A 17,397-nucleotide genomic window follows, 5' to 3' on the forward strand; every position below is an offset into this window, starting at 1 on the left:
GGCGTGGCTCAGTGGTTGAGCATTGACCTATGAACCAGGAGGTCATGGTTCGATTCCTGATCAGAGCACATGCCCAGTGGGCTCAGTGCCGTGTGGGGTATGCAGAAGGCAACCAATCAATGATTCTGTCTCTTTCTCCCTCTCCCTTGCTCTCTGAAATCAATAAAAATATATTTTAAAAATAAGTAAAAAGAATGTCAGTTTCCAAAAAAAAAAAAAAAAAATCAATACAGCCCTGGTTGATGTATCTAAGTTGGTTGGAGTGTTGCTCCATACATCAGAGGGTATCAGGTTCTATTCCCGGTCGGGATATGTACCTGGGTTGTGTGTTCAATCCCAGCCCTGGTCAGGGTGCATGTGAGAGGCAACCAATCAATGTTTCTCTCACATTGATGTGTTTCTTATTATCTCTCTCTGTTTCTCTCTCCCTCTTCCCTTCTCTCTAAAATTCAAAGAACATATCCTTAGGTGAGGATTAAAAAAGTCAGTACAGACAGACACTCTTTATTCTGTTTTAACAGCCTATATTCTCTTCTAACAGCCTATATTCTCTTCACTAGGAAGCTTTGTTTTTAGAGCTGTTAAAGTAACATTACATTTGCCTGTTTTTCTTCTGACCTCAGTGGAATTAAGAACCATTGTATCATTTTCTGTGTAATTCCTGTATTTTCTTCTGTTAATTCTGAAAAACTAAGTCAAGTTTAAAAGAAAAAATACATGGGGAGATCCAAGATGGAGACAGAGTAGGTGAAAGTTACACTTCCTCCCAGGACCAAACTGGAATTACAATTAAATTATAGAACAATCATTCTAAATAACCTGCTGAAGAGAAGTCATAACCAAAGACTTACAGAAGAAGCCACATCAAGACTGGTAGGAAGGACGGAGACACAAACAAGGCTGGCTCTGCTCCTACTATTGGCAGCTGAGGTTCCAGAGGCATATCTTAGCTGTGGGTCGGGGGGAGGTGAGTCCCTCTGAGGAAAGAGGGTTCTCAACCGCATGCCAGGCACCTCAGCTCAGAGCAACAGAACCAGGTAGAGGAGTCCACATAAAATATGGTTGTGAAAATCAGTGGGTATTCTGTCTGCCAGGGAGAGACGATTCTGCTAGAAATCCAGGTTTCCTTTTAAAGGGCCAACCACTCACCCTTGCTTGTGGTAGAAGTGGGGCAGCTCAGAGATGACTGGTGTGTGAGGAGAGACTGAGTTTTGTGGCTCCACAGAAAGAGCTAAAGAGACAACTGCCAGGATCCCTGTGCTCAGTCCCTCTCCCACATAGCCCACAGATTCCATCTTTCTTGGGTGTAGCAATCACCTTCATATGGCATCAGCCTGGAGGAAAGCAAGAGCCCCAAACTCCTGCTCCCTGTCACCCCCGAGCTCATACCCAGAAGAGAAATCATCTTCCTGGCCACTGGTGTCAGAGGCTGAGTTATCTGGCTCTCGGAGGAGGGCCAGTCCCTGTACCTTCCCTCAAGCTTAACCAGTGCCATCTCCTCACAGGAGATCTAATAGCCCACCCTCCCAACACACAGATTCTCCAGGAGGTCCAGGCAGAATGTGGGACAGACTTGAGTTGTGTGGCTTTATGACAAGGGACATTTTTTCCTCTCAGAACCTTCCTTCACACAATAAAATCTTGGTCTGTTTGGGCCTGATAAATTCTGCTGGCCTCACCCTGACAACTCCCTGAGATCCTGCCCCACCAAAAGGTCTGTAGGTACTGGACGAGGGACAGTTAGACTCGGTATGCCTTAGGACATTTGCTGAGTGGCCTCAGACCCAGCACTTACTCCAGGTTTGAATCTATATCAGTCTGGTGAATTCCACTCACTCCTACCTGGTCACTCACTAAGAACCTATCTCAATCAACTTGAGTATGGCCAGACTTTTATTTATTGAGCCTAACTGGTAGGCAACTATTGGATCTTGGGGTGCCTGGGGCCTTTTCTTGCCCTGCCACCATGTATGATGCTGGTGTAAGCTGGCCTTGGTGCACACTATGGCCCCTCCCATGCACTTCCAGGCCCAGAAGAGGTAGCCACAAACTGCATAACGTTGTAGTTCCAAACAGGTAGCCCAAGGCCAGTCTAAGGCCATATCTGACATTGACCTGCACCAGATTCCCTCCCAAGAGGCCCCAGAACCAACACACCTGGTGGTGTGCTGCGGACCACATCAGAGACAGGACCCAATTAGCTCCACAAACAGCACATCCAAAGGAGGATCTCAGTGGGAACTAGACACTGCTGGGATGAATTCCATTTCATGTGGTCAGCACCCTCACAATAGCTCATACACTGTGGTTGGGGTCAATCCTCAGTGTCAGCCAGCCTGAGGGTTGGCCCACACATGAAGGGGCCAACAGCAATCAAGACTCGACTACAATAGGAGGCCAACAGCAATCAAAACTGTACAGCACTAACATACTCCACAAAAGGGAGCATCAGGCTTTGGTGATAAGGAAGACTGTGCCACTTAGCTCCATAGGACACCTACTACACTAGGCTACCATTCCAAGACTGGAAGATACAGTAGCTCTATCTAATACACAGGTAAATACAGAGAGTCGGCCAAAATGAGGAAACAGAAACATGCCCCAAATGAAAGAATGGGAGAAAGCTCCAGAAAAAGAAATAAATGGAGGCAAGCAATCTACCTGACACAGAGCTCTAAACAATGGTTATAAGGGAGGAACTTGGAGAAGAATAGATGAACTCACTGAAAATTTAAAGAGATACAAAGCATAAAAGAGGACATAGAACCCATAAAAAAGAACCAGTTAGAATGGAAGAATACAATATCTGAAATGAAGAATATACTAAAGGAATAAACAATAGATTGAATGAAGTAGAAGACCAAATCAGTGATTTGGAAAAACAAGGTAACAAAACACCCAAACGGAGCAGCAAAAAGAATTTTTTAAAATAAGGATAGTTTAAGGGACCTTCATGACAACATGAAGCATAGCAACATCCACATCATAGGGTTACCAGAAGGAGAAGAGAGGAGAGCAAGGGACTGAGAATTATTTATGACTGAAAACTTCCCTAGCCTGGTGAAGGAAAAAGACACACAAGTCCAGGAAGCTCAGAGAGCCCCAAACAAGATGAACTCAAAGAGGCTCACACCAAGATAGACATAAATAAAATGGCAAAGGTTAAAGAAAAAGAGAGCCTTAAAAGCAGCAAAACAGCCGAAACCGGTTTGGCTCAGTGGATAGAGCGTCGGCCTGCGGACTCAAGGGTCCCAGGTTCGATTCCGGTCAAGGGCATGTACTGTGGTTGCGGGCACATCCCCAGTGGGGAGTGTGCAGGAGGCAGCTGATCGATGTTTCTCTCTCATCGATGTTTCTAGCTCTCTATCCCTCTCCCTTCCTCTCTGTAAAATATCAATAAAATATTTAAAAAAAAAAAAAAAAAAAAAAGCAGCAAAACAAAAGATCGTTACCTACAAGGGAGATCCCATAAGATTGTCAACTGATTTCTTAACAGAAACATTTCAGGCCAGAAGGGATTGACACGAAATATTCAAAGTGAAGAAAAGCAAGGACCTACAATCAATACTGTTCTACCCAGCAAGGCTATCATTTAAAATTGAAGGAGAAATAAAAGAGTTTCCCAGACAAGAAAAAGGTAAAAGAGTTTGTTACCACCCAACCAGTATTACAAGAATTCTTGAAGAAGAAAGCAGAGAAACATAGTTATAAAGAATAAAATGGCAATAAATTCTTATTAATAATCACATTAAATGTAAATGGCTCAAATGTTCCAATCAAAAAACATAGGGTATGATTAGAATAGAAAACATGACTGGACTAGAAAGCATGACTCATATATATGCTATCTACAAGAGACCCATCTCAGGATGAAAGATGCACACAGATTAAAAATAAAAAGATGGAAAAAGATGTTTCATGCAAGTGAACATGAAAAACAAGCTGGGGGAACAATACTTATGTGAGACAAAATAGACTTTAAAACAAAGGCTATAGTAAGATGCAAAGAATGACACTACATAATGATAAAAGGATCAGTCTAACACAGGAGCACCTAAATATGTAAAGCAAATATTGATGGATGAAAAAGGTGAGATTGACAGTAATAGTTGTAGTAAGGGACTTTAACACCTCACTGACATCTTCCAGTCAGAAAACAAGGAAACAGCAGCCTTAAATGACACACTAGACCAGGTGGATTTAATTAATATTTTAGAGCATTTCAACCCAAAGCAGCAGAATATACATTCTTTTCAAGTGCACATGTAAAATTTTCTAGTATAGACCACGTAATAGGCCACAAAACAAACTCAGTGATTTAAGAAGATTGAAATGTCAAGCATCTTCTATGATCCCAATGAAATGAAACTAAAAATCAATTACAAGTGAAAACTGGAAAACACACAACATGGAGTCAAAATAACATATTAATAAACAATGAATGGGTTAACAATGAGATCAAGGAAGAAATCAAGAAGACAAGTGAAAATGGGAATACTAGTACAACAACTGGAAATCTATGGGGTACAGCAGTGGCCGGCAAACTGCAGCTCACGAGCCACATGCGGCTTGCGAGCTGCAGTTTGCCGCTCTGTTGACTAGTGAGTTTGCCGACCATTGCTGTAAGGCATTACCCTTACCCAGAAGTTTTGACTTCAGGTTAAAGATATTAGTACATTATTAAAATGTTTTTTAAGTGTTTTTCTCTAAGGCAGTGGTCGGCAAACTCATTAGTCAACAGAGCGGCAAACTGTGGCTCGCGAGCCACAGTTTGCCGACCATTGGGGTACAGCAGTGCAGTTATACAAGGGAAATTCATAGCCCTACAGGCCTACCTCAAGAAACAAAAAAAAATATCAAATAAACTATCTCACTTTTCACTTAAAGGAACTAGAAAAGTAAACCAACAAAGTCCAAAGTGAGTAGAAGGAAGGAACTAATAAAAAGCAGAATGGAAATAAAATTAGGAAACAATACAACAGATCAATAAAACCACACTGGTTCTTTGTAAAGATAAACAACATTGATAAACCCTCAATCAGAGTCATCATAAAAAAAAGACAAAGGACAAATAAAATCAGAAATGAAAAAGAATTAAAAATAGACACACAAATTCAAAAGATTATAAGAAAATATTATGAAAAACTTTAAGTCTACAAATTGGACCATCTGGAAGAAATGTTTAAATTCCTAGAAGTACACAGTCTTTTAAAATTGAGTCATGAAGAAACAAAATCTGAACAGAGTGATTATAACTAATGAAATAAGAAGCAGTAGTAAAAAACAAAAACCTTCCAACAAACAACAGTCCTGAACTGGATGACTTCACAGGTGAATTTTATCAGACATTCAAAGAAGAAATAATACCTATCCTTATGAAACTATTCCAGAAAATTCAAGAGGAGGGAAGATTCCCAAGCTCATTTTACAATGCCATATTATCCTAATTTTAAAACCAGATAAAGACACTGCAAAGAAAGAAAATTATAGGCCAATATTCCTGCTGAACATAGATGCTAAAATCTCCAACAAAATATTAACAAATCAAATTCAGCATTGCCTTAAAAGGGTAATAACGTTTTGGTCAAGTGGGATTTATTCCTGGGATGCAAGGTTGATACAACATCTGCAAATCAATTAAGATGATACACCCCATAAACAAAATGAAGGATAAAAATCATATAAATAGATGCTGAAAAAGCATTTGTCGTAATCCAGCACCTGTTAATTATTTAGAAAAAACTTTCAGCAAAGTGAGAATAGAGGCAACATACCTCAGTTTTGAAGGTGACAAACCCACAGCCAACATTACACCGAACAGGGAAAAACTAAAAGTGTTTCCCTGAAGATCAGGAATAAGACAGGGATATCCACTTTCACCATTCTTCTTCAACAGTATGAACAACCATAGAAACAGATGTGTATAGATGAATGGAACAGAATAGAAAGCCCAGAAACAAGCCCATGCCTGCATGGTCAATTAATATTTGACAAAGGGAGCAAGAACATAAAATGGAATAAAGACAATCTATTCAATCAATCGTGCTGGGAAAATTGGAGAGGTACATGCAAAAAAAAAAAAAAGAAAGAAAGAAACTAGACCACCACCTTACATCATTAACAAGAATAAACTCAAAATGGATTAAAGACTTAAATGTAAAACTGGAAATCATAAAATAGAAGAAAACATAAGCAGTAAAATCTTGGGTATTTATCATAGGAACTAGAGGCCTGGTACACAAATTCGTGCACGGGGGGGGGGGGGGTCCCTCTGGGTAGCCTGCAGGGTTTGGGCCAAAACCCGCAGTCCAATGCTACCTGCAGCTCCTACCTGCCGCTCCTGCTCATCCTGGCCCCATTGTGCCTGCTGTGGGCTCATGCCCAATCAGTCCTGGGTGGGGAGAGGCTTGCGCTGCCACAGCAGTGCTCACCAGCCATGAGCCCTGCATCTGGTGCCCTCCCAAGGGGAGTGGCCTGCGGAATTGGGCTGAAACCGGCTCTCTGACATTCCCCCGAGGGGTCCCAGATTGCAAGAGAGCACAGGCCAGGCTGAGGGACCCCACCGGTCCACAATTGGACTGTGGGAGGGCTCCAAGGCATGTCCAGCCCATCTCGCTCAGTCCCGATCGGCTGGACCCCAGCAGCAAGCTAACCTACTGGTCAGAGCATCTTCCCCTGGTGGTCAGTGCACGTCATAGCAACTGGTCGACTGTCTGCCCCCTGATGGTCAGTGCACATCATAGCGTGTGCTTGAGCAGCCTTAGCATATCATTAGCATATTATACTTGAATGGTTGTTTGATTGTTCTGCTGTTCAGTCTATTTGCATATTACCCTTTTATTATGTAGGATTACATAGGATAATTTTTTCTGATATAGCTCATTGGCAAGGGAAACAAATGGGACTGCATAAAACTAAAAAGGTTTTGCATAGCAAAGGAACCATCAACAAAATGAAAAGACAACCTACTGAATGGGAGGTCATTTTTGCCAATAAGACATCTGATAAGGGGTTAATATCCAAAATGTAATAAAGAAGTTATAAAACTCAACATCAAAAAAATCAGTCCAATTGAAAAATGGTCAAAATACCTGAATAGACAATTCTCTAAAGTAGACATACAGGTGGCCAGTGGCCATATGAAAATACGCACAATGTCATTAATCATTAGAGAAATGCAAATTAAAGAGCGTGAGATATCACCTCACACCTGTCAGAATGGCTATCATCAGTAAGTCAACAAACAAGTGTTGGCAAGGATGTGGAGAAAAGGAAATCTTCATACACTGCTGGTGGGAAAGCAGATTGAAGCCACTATTGAAAACAGTATGGAGTGTACTCAAAAAATTAAATGTGAAACTGCCTTATGACCCAGGAATTCCACTTCTGGGTTTTTGTTCAAAGAAACCCAAAGCACTAATTCAAAAGAATATATGCACCCATAAGTTCATTGTGGCATTATGTAGGATATGGAAGCAACCCAAATGCCCATGAAAAGATGAGTGGGTAAAGAACATGTGATACAAATACACAATGGAACATTACTCTGCTGTGAAAAAGAACGAAATCTTGCCATTTGCAACAGCATGAATGGACCTAAAGGGTATAATTCAGAGAAATACCATATGATTTCACTTATATATGGAAATCAAAGAGCAAACGAAAAAAGGTGAAACAGATTCATAGACACAGAGATCAGACTAGTGGTTGTCAGTGGAGATAGAGGTTTTCGGGGGCGAGTGGGAGGTGTGGAAAGGTTGAAGAGATTAAGAAGTACAAATTGGTAGTTTCAGAACTGTCACAGAGATGTAAAGTATAGCAAAGGGAACGTAGTCAATAATGTATTAGGGGGAAATTTTGTAAAGTATAGGGTTGTCTAATTACTATGCTGTACACCTGAAACCAATCCTATCTAATAAAAGAGTAATATGCAAATTAACCGTCACTCCACGACAAACATGGCGGCCCCCATAGCCACAAGATGGCGGCGCCCAGTCCTCTAAACCCCACCAGAGTCCTGGCAGAGTAAGCGGCCTGACAGAATGCTGCCCAGAGGCCCTCCTGACCCTTTATAAAAAACAAAAACAAATTCACTCCCCACAGAGCGATCCCGTCCCAGCCCCAGCCTGGGGTCTCAGTCTGGGAGGGGCCCGCGGCCCCGAGGAGCGATCCTGTCCCAGCCCCAGCCTGGGATCTCAGCCTGGGAGGGGCGCGCAGCCCCGAGGAGCGATCCAGTCCCAGCCCCAGCCTGGGGTCTCAGCCTGGGAGGGGTGCGCGGCCCCGAGGAGCGATCCTGTCCCAGCCCCAGCCTGGGATCTCAGCCTGGGAGGGGCGCGCAGCCCCGAGGAGCGATCCAGTCCCAGCCCCAGCCTGGGGTCTCAGCCACTGAGTCACACCAGCCAGGCAGATATGGAGGAATCTTAAATGTTTCTTTTTTTATATGTATTTGATTGAAGTTTTACAGAGGAAGGGAAAGGGATAGAGAGCTAGAAACATCTATGAGAGAGAAATATCAATCAGCTGCCTTCTGCACACTCCCCACTGGGTATGTGCCCCCAACCAAGGTACATGGCCTTGACCGGAATTGAACCTGGGGCCCTTGAGTCTGCAGGCCGTCGCTCCATCCACTGAGCCAAACCAGTTAGGGCTGTCCAATATGTTAAAGAAAAAACACTGCCGAAACCGGTTTGGCTCAGTGTATGGAGCGTCGGCCTGCGGACTGAAGGGTCCCGGGTTCGATTCCGGTCAAGGGCATGTACCTTGGTTGCGGGCACATCCCCAGTGGGGGGTGTGCAGGAGGCAGCTGATCGATGTTTCTCTCTCATCGATGTTTCTAGCTCTCTATCCCTCTCCCTTCCTCTCTGTAAAATAGCAATAAAATATATTTTTTTTAAAAAAAGAAAAATACCCTATCTAATAAAGAGGGAATAGGCAGGGGAGGGCATTTGGGGGTGACCGGGCTGTCAGGGGAGGGCAGTTAGGCATCGATCAGTCTGGCAGGGGAGTGGTTAGGGGTGATCATGCTGGCAGGCAGAAGTGGTTAGGGGCAATCAGGCAGGCAGGCGAGCAGTTGGGAGCCAGCAGTCCTGGATTGTGAAAGGGATGTCCGACTGCCTGTTTAGGCCCGGCAGTCGGACATCCCCCAAGGGGTCCCAGATTGGAGAGGGTGTAGGTTGGGCTGAGGGACACACACCCCCATGCACGAATTTCGTGCACCAGGCCTCTTGTATAAAATAATACTGAAGTTAAACTGGAATGGAAAATTTTAAAAATAAATAAAATATTTATAAATGCTTGGTTTTAGCATGGATTGAACAATATGTCTTTTGGTGTTTTTTGTTTGTTTTTTGTTTTTAATTTATTGATTTTAGAGACAGAGAAAGGGAGAGGGAGAGAGAGGAAGGAGAGAGAGAAATACTGATTTGTTGTTCCACTTACTTACGCATTCATTGGTTGATTCTTATATGTGCCCTGACTGGGGATGGAACCCACAACCTTGGTGTATTGGGAGGATTCTCTAAACAACTGAGCTACCCAGCCAGGGCTGAACAGTATGTCTTTTGGATTGCTTATAGAAGTGGTAACATAATATTCTTTTAAAAAATAAATATTTGTCAATAGGGATACATTTTTTTTAAATGATGGGATCATATATTTTTTATTGCCTTGTATGTTTTAGAGAATACTAATTGCTAGGCAATCTAGTAGCACAAAACACATGATTCTTGTCCTCCTGCAACTTAACCATGTAAATGGGCATGTAGTTGTAAAATAATCACATTTAAATATGAATTCTAATTTTTCATATGTGCCCTGTAGGAAAAACTTAGGCTGCTATAAGAATGTAGTGGGAAAGCTGGGAAATCAGGGAAGTTTTCTCTTGAGAAGGTGTTAAGTTGATTCCTTGAGAATAGTAGTAATTAGACTGATAGAGTTCAGGGAAAAGAACATTTTAGGTGGCAGGATCACTGTATTTGAAGTTTATGAAGTGGGAAAAATATTGTCAAAATTGAAAGATGGCAAGAGTTTGCTGGGTTGTAGTTGTGGGGAATTGGGGAGTGGAAGGAGATTCGAAAGGAGAGAGGTAGGCAAGGATTGTCTGCAAGGCCTTAGTACTGTGTTAAGAGGTAGCTATCCCAGGGGAGTGACATCAGCTGTGTTTACTTTTTTAAAAGATTTCTTTGTTGGTTAAAGTTCCATACTAGTCGGGGATTTGGTATTGGAATCCAGGGACTCCTACTGAGACAGGCTAGTAAGCCAGGACTAGGGAAACTGAGAAAAATAGTTATACAGCAATTTGCAGCCATCTAGTATATTCTGTCTATCTTCTCTAAACCAAGGACACTTAAGAGTAAATGGTTTAGCCCTGGCCAGTGTTATTCAAGTTAGAGTTTAGACTCCAGCACCCAAGAGTGTCAGTTTCGATTCTTGGTCAAGGGCACATACCTGGGTTGCAGGTTCGATTCCCAGCACAGCCAGAGGCAACCAGTCACATTGATGTTTCTCTCTCTCCCCTCTCTCTTTCTCCCCTCCCTCCTTCCCTTGCACTCTCTAAAAATCAATGGGAAAAATATCCTTGAGTGAGGATTAACAACAACAAAAAAGAGTAAATGGTTTACGCTTTTTCCCAACCAGAGGGTAAATAGCTTAAATCACCCTACTGGAAGATAGATAGCAGAAATCCAGTTATAGCCATTTGCCAATCATACCCAAGGATAGGTAAAGTTAAGAGAATAAATCTCATTTTAGTACATCACCATAAAAAAAAAAAAAAGATTACTTTGTTTAGAGAAGAACCAAGAGATGAGAATGTTTTAGAAATATGTAGTAGCATTAGAGGTGAATGGATTTGAGATTTCCTTATAAATCGAATCTTTAGGGCCAGATAAAGAGTGGTATACTATTAAGGAAGACTGGATTTTCTGCTTTGAGCAGCTAAGTAGATATAAATGCCTTTTACTATTTGGGAAAGATTTAAAAAAAAAAAGCAGAGTCTGAGTTATGTTTTTTAATTCCTTTATGGTGTTGGTCTCAGTCACACTTATTTTTTGTAACTTGGTAGATGTTTGTATGGAAAATGCTAGATTAAACACTGTTTTAGGGTTCAGGATATAAGGAAAATATTTCCACCCTGGCCAGTTGTTTGGACATTGTCCAGTGCACCAAAAGGTTGCCAGTTTGATTCCTGGTAGGGCACATATCCAGGTTGTGGCTCAATCCCCAGTAGGAGGTGTGCAGTAGGCAGCCTGATCAATGTTTCCCTCTCACATCAATGTTTCTCCCTCTTCCTTTCTCTCTAAAAATCAGTAAAAATAATTTTTTAAAAAATTTTTTTCTTCTTAAGGTTATTGAGGATAAAAATGAAAATCTGAGAATTCATGAAATATTTAAAGCATTCCCTCTACTGAGATGTAATTCTACTTAAAGATCAGCATGTTCATTGTATCTTACATGTATTTTACTCTAGCCGTGCAGGACGCTCCAAACAAGCAGCCACTAAAGAAAATGATTCAAGTGAAGAAGTAGATGTGTTTCAGGGTTGCTCTCCTGTCAATGATGATATTCCACAGGAAGAAACAGAAGAAGAAGAAGTTTCTACAGTAAATGTATGTTTTTATTAAAATGCCGTGTGTAATAGTGATAACTGGAAAGGTGAGCCGAGGGTTTTTCCTGGGTTCATGTCTCGCAATGCTGAAGATGGAGCTCCGCGGACCAGAAGATTTAAGCAAAAGTGTGGAAAATTTATTACAAGCAGATTCAGACTCCCCACACGGAGAGGGGGACCCTAATAATGGGCTGCCCCCTTAAAGCCTTGTAGTCCAGGGATATATATTTGTTACAAGTCTGCTCCATATCTACCTGTGTCTTTACCTGATTGATTCCCTCAGTTGTTCTTGCCCAGCAATGACCTGAACTTTCCCTGTTTCTATGTGTTCTTTCTCTGTTCCTATGCTGAACTTCCTCTGTTTCTATGCGTTCGTACACCTTGTTGCTGCAGGCCCTCACTTGTTTTCCCATGCCTCTGGCTTTGAGTCCAGAAACGTTTTATTATTTCTGCTTTGTTGGTTTCTGTGATTAGGCTGGCTCAAACTACCATGTCTACCCCTGCCTATGTTCCACCTGCCTTTGTTTTCCACTGTATCCCTGCCCTATCTGCCTGTGTTTCAAGTTAACCTTCTCAGTAGTATGGAATATAGAAGTAGGGTTGGTAAATATTTGGTCGCATCTTTTTAGCATTTGATGTTTCTTATAATTCTAAATATATATTTTTTTCTTCATTACTTTATAGCATTCTTTCATCTACCAGCTTGTATAATGCAGAAGACAATCTTTTATGGCAATCTAAAACTAAGTGAGAATAATGAATGTAGCCTAGTGCAAGTGCAAATGTCAAGTTTAAACTGATGTGGAAAAGAACAAGTACCAGTATGATACTGACACTTCAGGCATTTTTATACCTTGATTTTAGATATCTGTTAAATATACTATTATTTATGTTTCACTACTTTTTGTTTGAATTTCAAAGTGAAAACTAGAAATTAGTCAATCGTGTAGAATAAAATCATAGTTTCCACTAAAATCAGCCTTTGGAATTCATAACATTAGTAATTGACACTTTTTTTTTTTTAAACAAGTAGGAATGTGGAACTTCCTGAGGTACTTTTTTTTATTTTTTAAGTAATGAATTGTTTTTCCAGTTAACACATCTCAGATATTTTACTGTGGAAGAAATATAAACAGTTAAGTAAGAGCTGTTCTCTTAATAATACTAATGCTGAATCTTTAGATCACCTCAGCCAGCCATCTTATTTGAAAAATCAATGTACTGTGATCAAGTCCCAGAGTTGATCCCCACTTCTCTGACCTATTTAAAATATAATTAGCTCTTCAATCTGCAGCAGAATTTATTTATGTGAGTGGATTAACACTGCAGAAAAATATACTGAATTGTGGTCTCAAACTAGCTGAGCTTGGTTCTTAACGGTTTTTAGGGGATGTAAAAATAAGGTGAAAGAGTCCCCAATATCTTCATCAAAGAAAAACTATACTGTTAATTAAATTAAAATACTGTCCTTTTTATATTCCTCTTGTTTGAACTAAAGTTTTATGTTTTCAGTACCTATTGCCAGTTAATGAGAATGTGTCTGAATTTTAGCTTACTTATATGTATTTGATAGTTGTTAGGATCTAAACTCAATAACTATTTTCCCAGAACGACAGCTGTAAGCCTAAGTTCATAAGTATCAAATTTTGTCTTATCACAGAAATATAAGTAAAAAGATGACATTTACAATTGATTTTCTTGCTGTCTACATTGACTTCTGATCATTTGTTTTTAAAATTATTAAATAGAAAAGGAATGATTTTTCTCTTGCTATTCTGAGAAAGCTATTTATAAACATTCAAATATTATATAGGTCTAAATAAGTGATGCCAAAAGGCAGCAATTTAAAATAGGAGAAAGGTTTCAATGAGATAAAAGCAAAGAAAATCAGGACCAAGTAAGAATAATGATTGGTTAAAAAACTATTATTATTGCTATGTCTAATAAATGTGTACCCATTCTAATTAAGCATCTGATGATTTTTCTTTTAAGGTACGGCGGAGAAGTTCTAAAAGAGAAAGGCGATGAACAAATGTAATTAATAATTTCTATGTGAACACTCAAAAAATCATTTTTCATCAAGCTTGAGGCTGAATAAAACCTTTGATGCACAAAATGGGACTGCTGAAGAGTGGACAGTTGGACCTTCCTTTGATGACCTCATATATTTGTGGTCACACTTTAGCCATACACATGGTGATAACATTGACTTGTGAAAGTGTAATTTGCTATGGCTATGTAGAAATAAACTAAAGAAGAAACTTGTAAATATATTTTTCCTTTTTTTTTTAATGTTTCTGACTTCTAGTGTGATTGTATAGCTTTTATCTGTGGCTTTAAACTGACAGTGCCCAACTGTTTATTGGATCTATTGCTTTGAAAAGAGTTTGTTAGGATAGATCTTAAGCAGTCATCTGTCAGTGTTTGTATTTGTATACCCTGCAGTTTTACTGTGAAAAAATTATTTTTCAACAAATGGTGTCATTTTCTTGATGTCACTATTGGTTGGAGAGTTAAATGGTCTCTCCCTTGTGTATCTTACCTAGTGTTTACCCCTAGGCACCCTTAACCTTCAGAGGTGCTAAATCATCTGCTCCTGAACAATGCCTCTGATGGGAGGAAACCACACAAATTGTGAAATACTCCTGAAGTTGATTATTTTACACCTCAGTATTGGTCCCAGAATTTTCTGGCCTCCTATGGCAATGAAAATTTTAAGAAAAAGAGATTTAAAATATTTTAATTTTAAAGAATGTGTTATAAAATAATGTACTGAAATCTTTATCCCATTTTATCATCCCTTTTCAGTTCATATAATCTACTGTATCAATAAAATTCTGTAATTTGAATTAGTTTTTAATAGTCTAGAATGTTATTGTGTATAGATTATTTCCTCTTGAACATGTTCAGAAAATGCAAATTATTACACTATAATATAAAATCTGATATATACAAATTAGGAAAGTTCCAGTTCTTCATAACAATGTAAAGGTAATCAGAAAGAAAAAAATTTTATTGATGCAGTGTGTCTTTATAAGGCTGTTCTTGAAAACAAGTGTTTTGTATTTTATAGTGAGTTGCATGTTTATGAAAAAATGCTAAAAATGGAATGTGCTCTTTTCTGTAAATTCATAGTTAGTCATAGTATATGATAGATTGCCCATAACATAGTTTTCATTAAGAGTTTATTATTGTTTTTTATTTTGGAGCCAAAAACATTGTTTTGGGAGGAAGAACAAAGTGGGAGTGATATATCGAACTACATGAGCTATGTAGTAGGTATTACAGTCTTACGAACTTTTTAAATGAAATTCCACTTTATCCTGATTGGGAAAAGTGGAAATTTATTTGGATTTAGAGATGATCTTTTCTTTATTGTAAGCTGCAAAATTATAGAAACAAATTACATAAGGCAGTATACTTTTGCAGTTTTGTAAACTGTATTTTGAACCAAACTTATAGGTTGTTACTTTATGTGTAGCTAAATTCATTTAGTATTTCAGGTGCTGTCCTTTTCTTTTTTCATGGTTAACATCAGAAAGAAAATCATATTCTAACTTGTTAAACTTATCACATTGAATAATGGAGCATTTTCTTGTAACACACTATTATTATGTTTATGGTATGTTTCCAAGATTGGTGATAATAGATGAGGGATATAATAAAGAAACTATTTTGGAAAATGACATTTTACTATTTTCCAATGCATATCACAATTAATGTGATTATTATTTTTTTAGAGATTTCTTCATGTTAATGAAACTGCCTTTTATTTAAAAAAAAGTTTTTATTTGTGTCTTAATCTCTCAATATTTAGCTATTCTTTATTTACAGTAGTACTGACACCACTGATTATGGGTGGCTGCTATATAGCAAGGCAGCTAATGTTGGACCAAGATACATTGGTTTTTAAACATTTCATTAGCTCAGTTCTCCCAAACACGCTGTTTCTATTCCAGCAGTACAAAGGCATGGTTATAAATCTATAAAATAAGAATAAGGGATAGCTTTGTATTTTTGTCATTGACTAAATTGCACCAGGAATGTTTATGGAAGTATATCTTTAAGACCATTTTATAAAACAACAACAACAAAAAATGATTGTGGAGGATTTTTATTTGCATGATCATAGTTAAGCAGATTTCATTGTACATTAATTCTGTACATAAGATCACAAAAATGTTCATTGTAGATTCTGTTTAATGCCAATGAGTCTATGATTTTCTTACACATCTGTTCCCTTTTGGGAGAATTATGATGTATATTTTCCATTTTTCTGTAGAAAAATAGGTGCAATAATTATCAAAATTTTGATGTCCTGTGTCTTATCTTACTATGTTTAAACTTAACATTTCATGTACTAACATTTGGAGAGCCACATACCATAACTAAAGTAAAAATTATAAAATACTAATTGCTAACAGTGTTTAGCAAGCTCTTCAGTGATAATGTTCATTTTGAAATATGTACTGTAAAAAATTGAGAAAACATTTAACTCACTGTAACAAGTTCCATTATTAAAATCTTGTGATTCTTCAGTGAGATTATCTTGCTGCACTCTGGCAAATCCATTTAATCTACATTATAATAAAATTTTTTGCTGCAGTGCAACAAGAAGCTTTTTCAGTGATCTCCACTGAATATGTAAATTACAAATGTGGCTATAAAACTTGTTCCAGGTATTATAGGTTAAATTACATTCTGTATCACCTTACAACTTATAAGTATAATTTTTAAGATTTCCTTTTTGCCCACTTGAAAAATGTCAGGAATTTAAGAATTTGTTTAACTTAGGTATATCTCCCTTACCATATAGTATTACGTCACCATAATGAACAATTGGTATTTAGATAACCAACTTTCAGACACATTATTGGATTTTCTGTGAAGTTGAATAAACATGAAAGCTACTATATAATTGTGTGAATCTATGTACCTACATGTATTTTATTTATGTGAATCTATGTACCTACTTATATTTAAATATGTTTACTTAATGGAGAAAGGCAAATTTTGATGATTTTAAATTTTGGAGCCTTTGTTTTATAAGAGAAAATAATATTTCCCACTAACGTTTTTTCAAACTTTTTATTTAAACTTCTCATGCAATATCTTGGCTGACAGATTTACTAAATACTGTTTAAGTGAAAGGATTGCATAACTGAAGAAAATAAATGTATAATATAAACTTTAAAAGTAAGAACTAAGAAAAATTATTAAGGGCAGTTTTATTAATTTACTCAGCAAATATTTATTGAGTGTCTACTATGTGCTGGGCTAGTAGTGGAGGATAAAGTTTGATCAAGATAGATTAAGCCCCTGCCCTTGGTGAGCTTACATTCTCTATAGGGATGGTGGGAGAATAAGGAAACAATAATCTTCCTAATATATGAAAACCCAGGGTCTGTAACATCCAAAACAACAGAAGGCTCAACCAACGCCAGGCTAGGGAGCTGAGGGGGTGTGGCTGGCCTTCAGACCGTGGGTGGCCCCTATCCCGGGGAGGCCTCCCAGCCTAGGACGCTGGAGTCTGTTCTGGACCTAGGGCCGCCAGTGTCTAACTGGCCAGTCTCTGGGAGGTTGGAGTGCATCCACCGTCCACCAAAAAGTAGGACCATCAAACCGTTCACAGCCTCAGTGCAGGCACCGGTCAGTGGCTGATGGGCTGGAGGCCAGACCAAAGCAAAACAGCATAAACACCCTGCCCACCTCAGCAGGTGCAGCTGCAGTCCACACGGGCCTGGGCAGTGTAGAAAGCGCTACTTTCTCCCAGGTCCTGTGCTGGCACCACC

At 39.0% G+C, this 17,397-nt stretch overlaps 1 protein-coding gene across 6 annotated transcripts in view; it reads left to right on the forward strand.

Moving 5' to 3' along the window:
• Positions 1–16,797, forward strand: part of PDS5B (PDS5 cohesin associated factor B) — a 183,126-nt gene extending 166,329 nt beyond the window's left edge. For all 6 annotated transcript variants that reach the window (XM_080659888.1, XM_080659889.1, XM_080659892.1 and 3 more), the window contains 2 exons: positions 11,468–11,606; positions 13,598–16,797. In XM_080659888.1, coding sequence (XP_080516014.1) covers positions 11,468–11,606; positions 13,598–13,633 — 175 coding nt within the window. In that variant the 3' untranslated portion in view covers positions 13,634–16,797. The remainder of the gene's footprint in view (positions 1–11,467; positions 11,607–13,597) is intronic.
• The last annotated feature ends 600 nt before the right edge of the window (positions 16,798–17,397 follow it).

Source organism: Plecotus auritus, assembly GCF_963455305.1.
Source record: "Plecotus auritus genome assembly, chromosome: 3".
NCBI lineage: Eukaryota > Metazoa > Chordata > Mammalia > Chiroptera > Vespertilionidae > Plecotus > Plecotus auritus.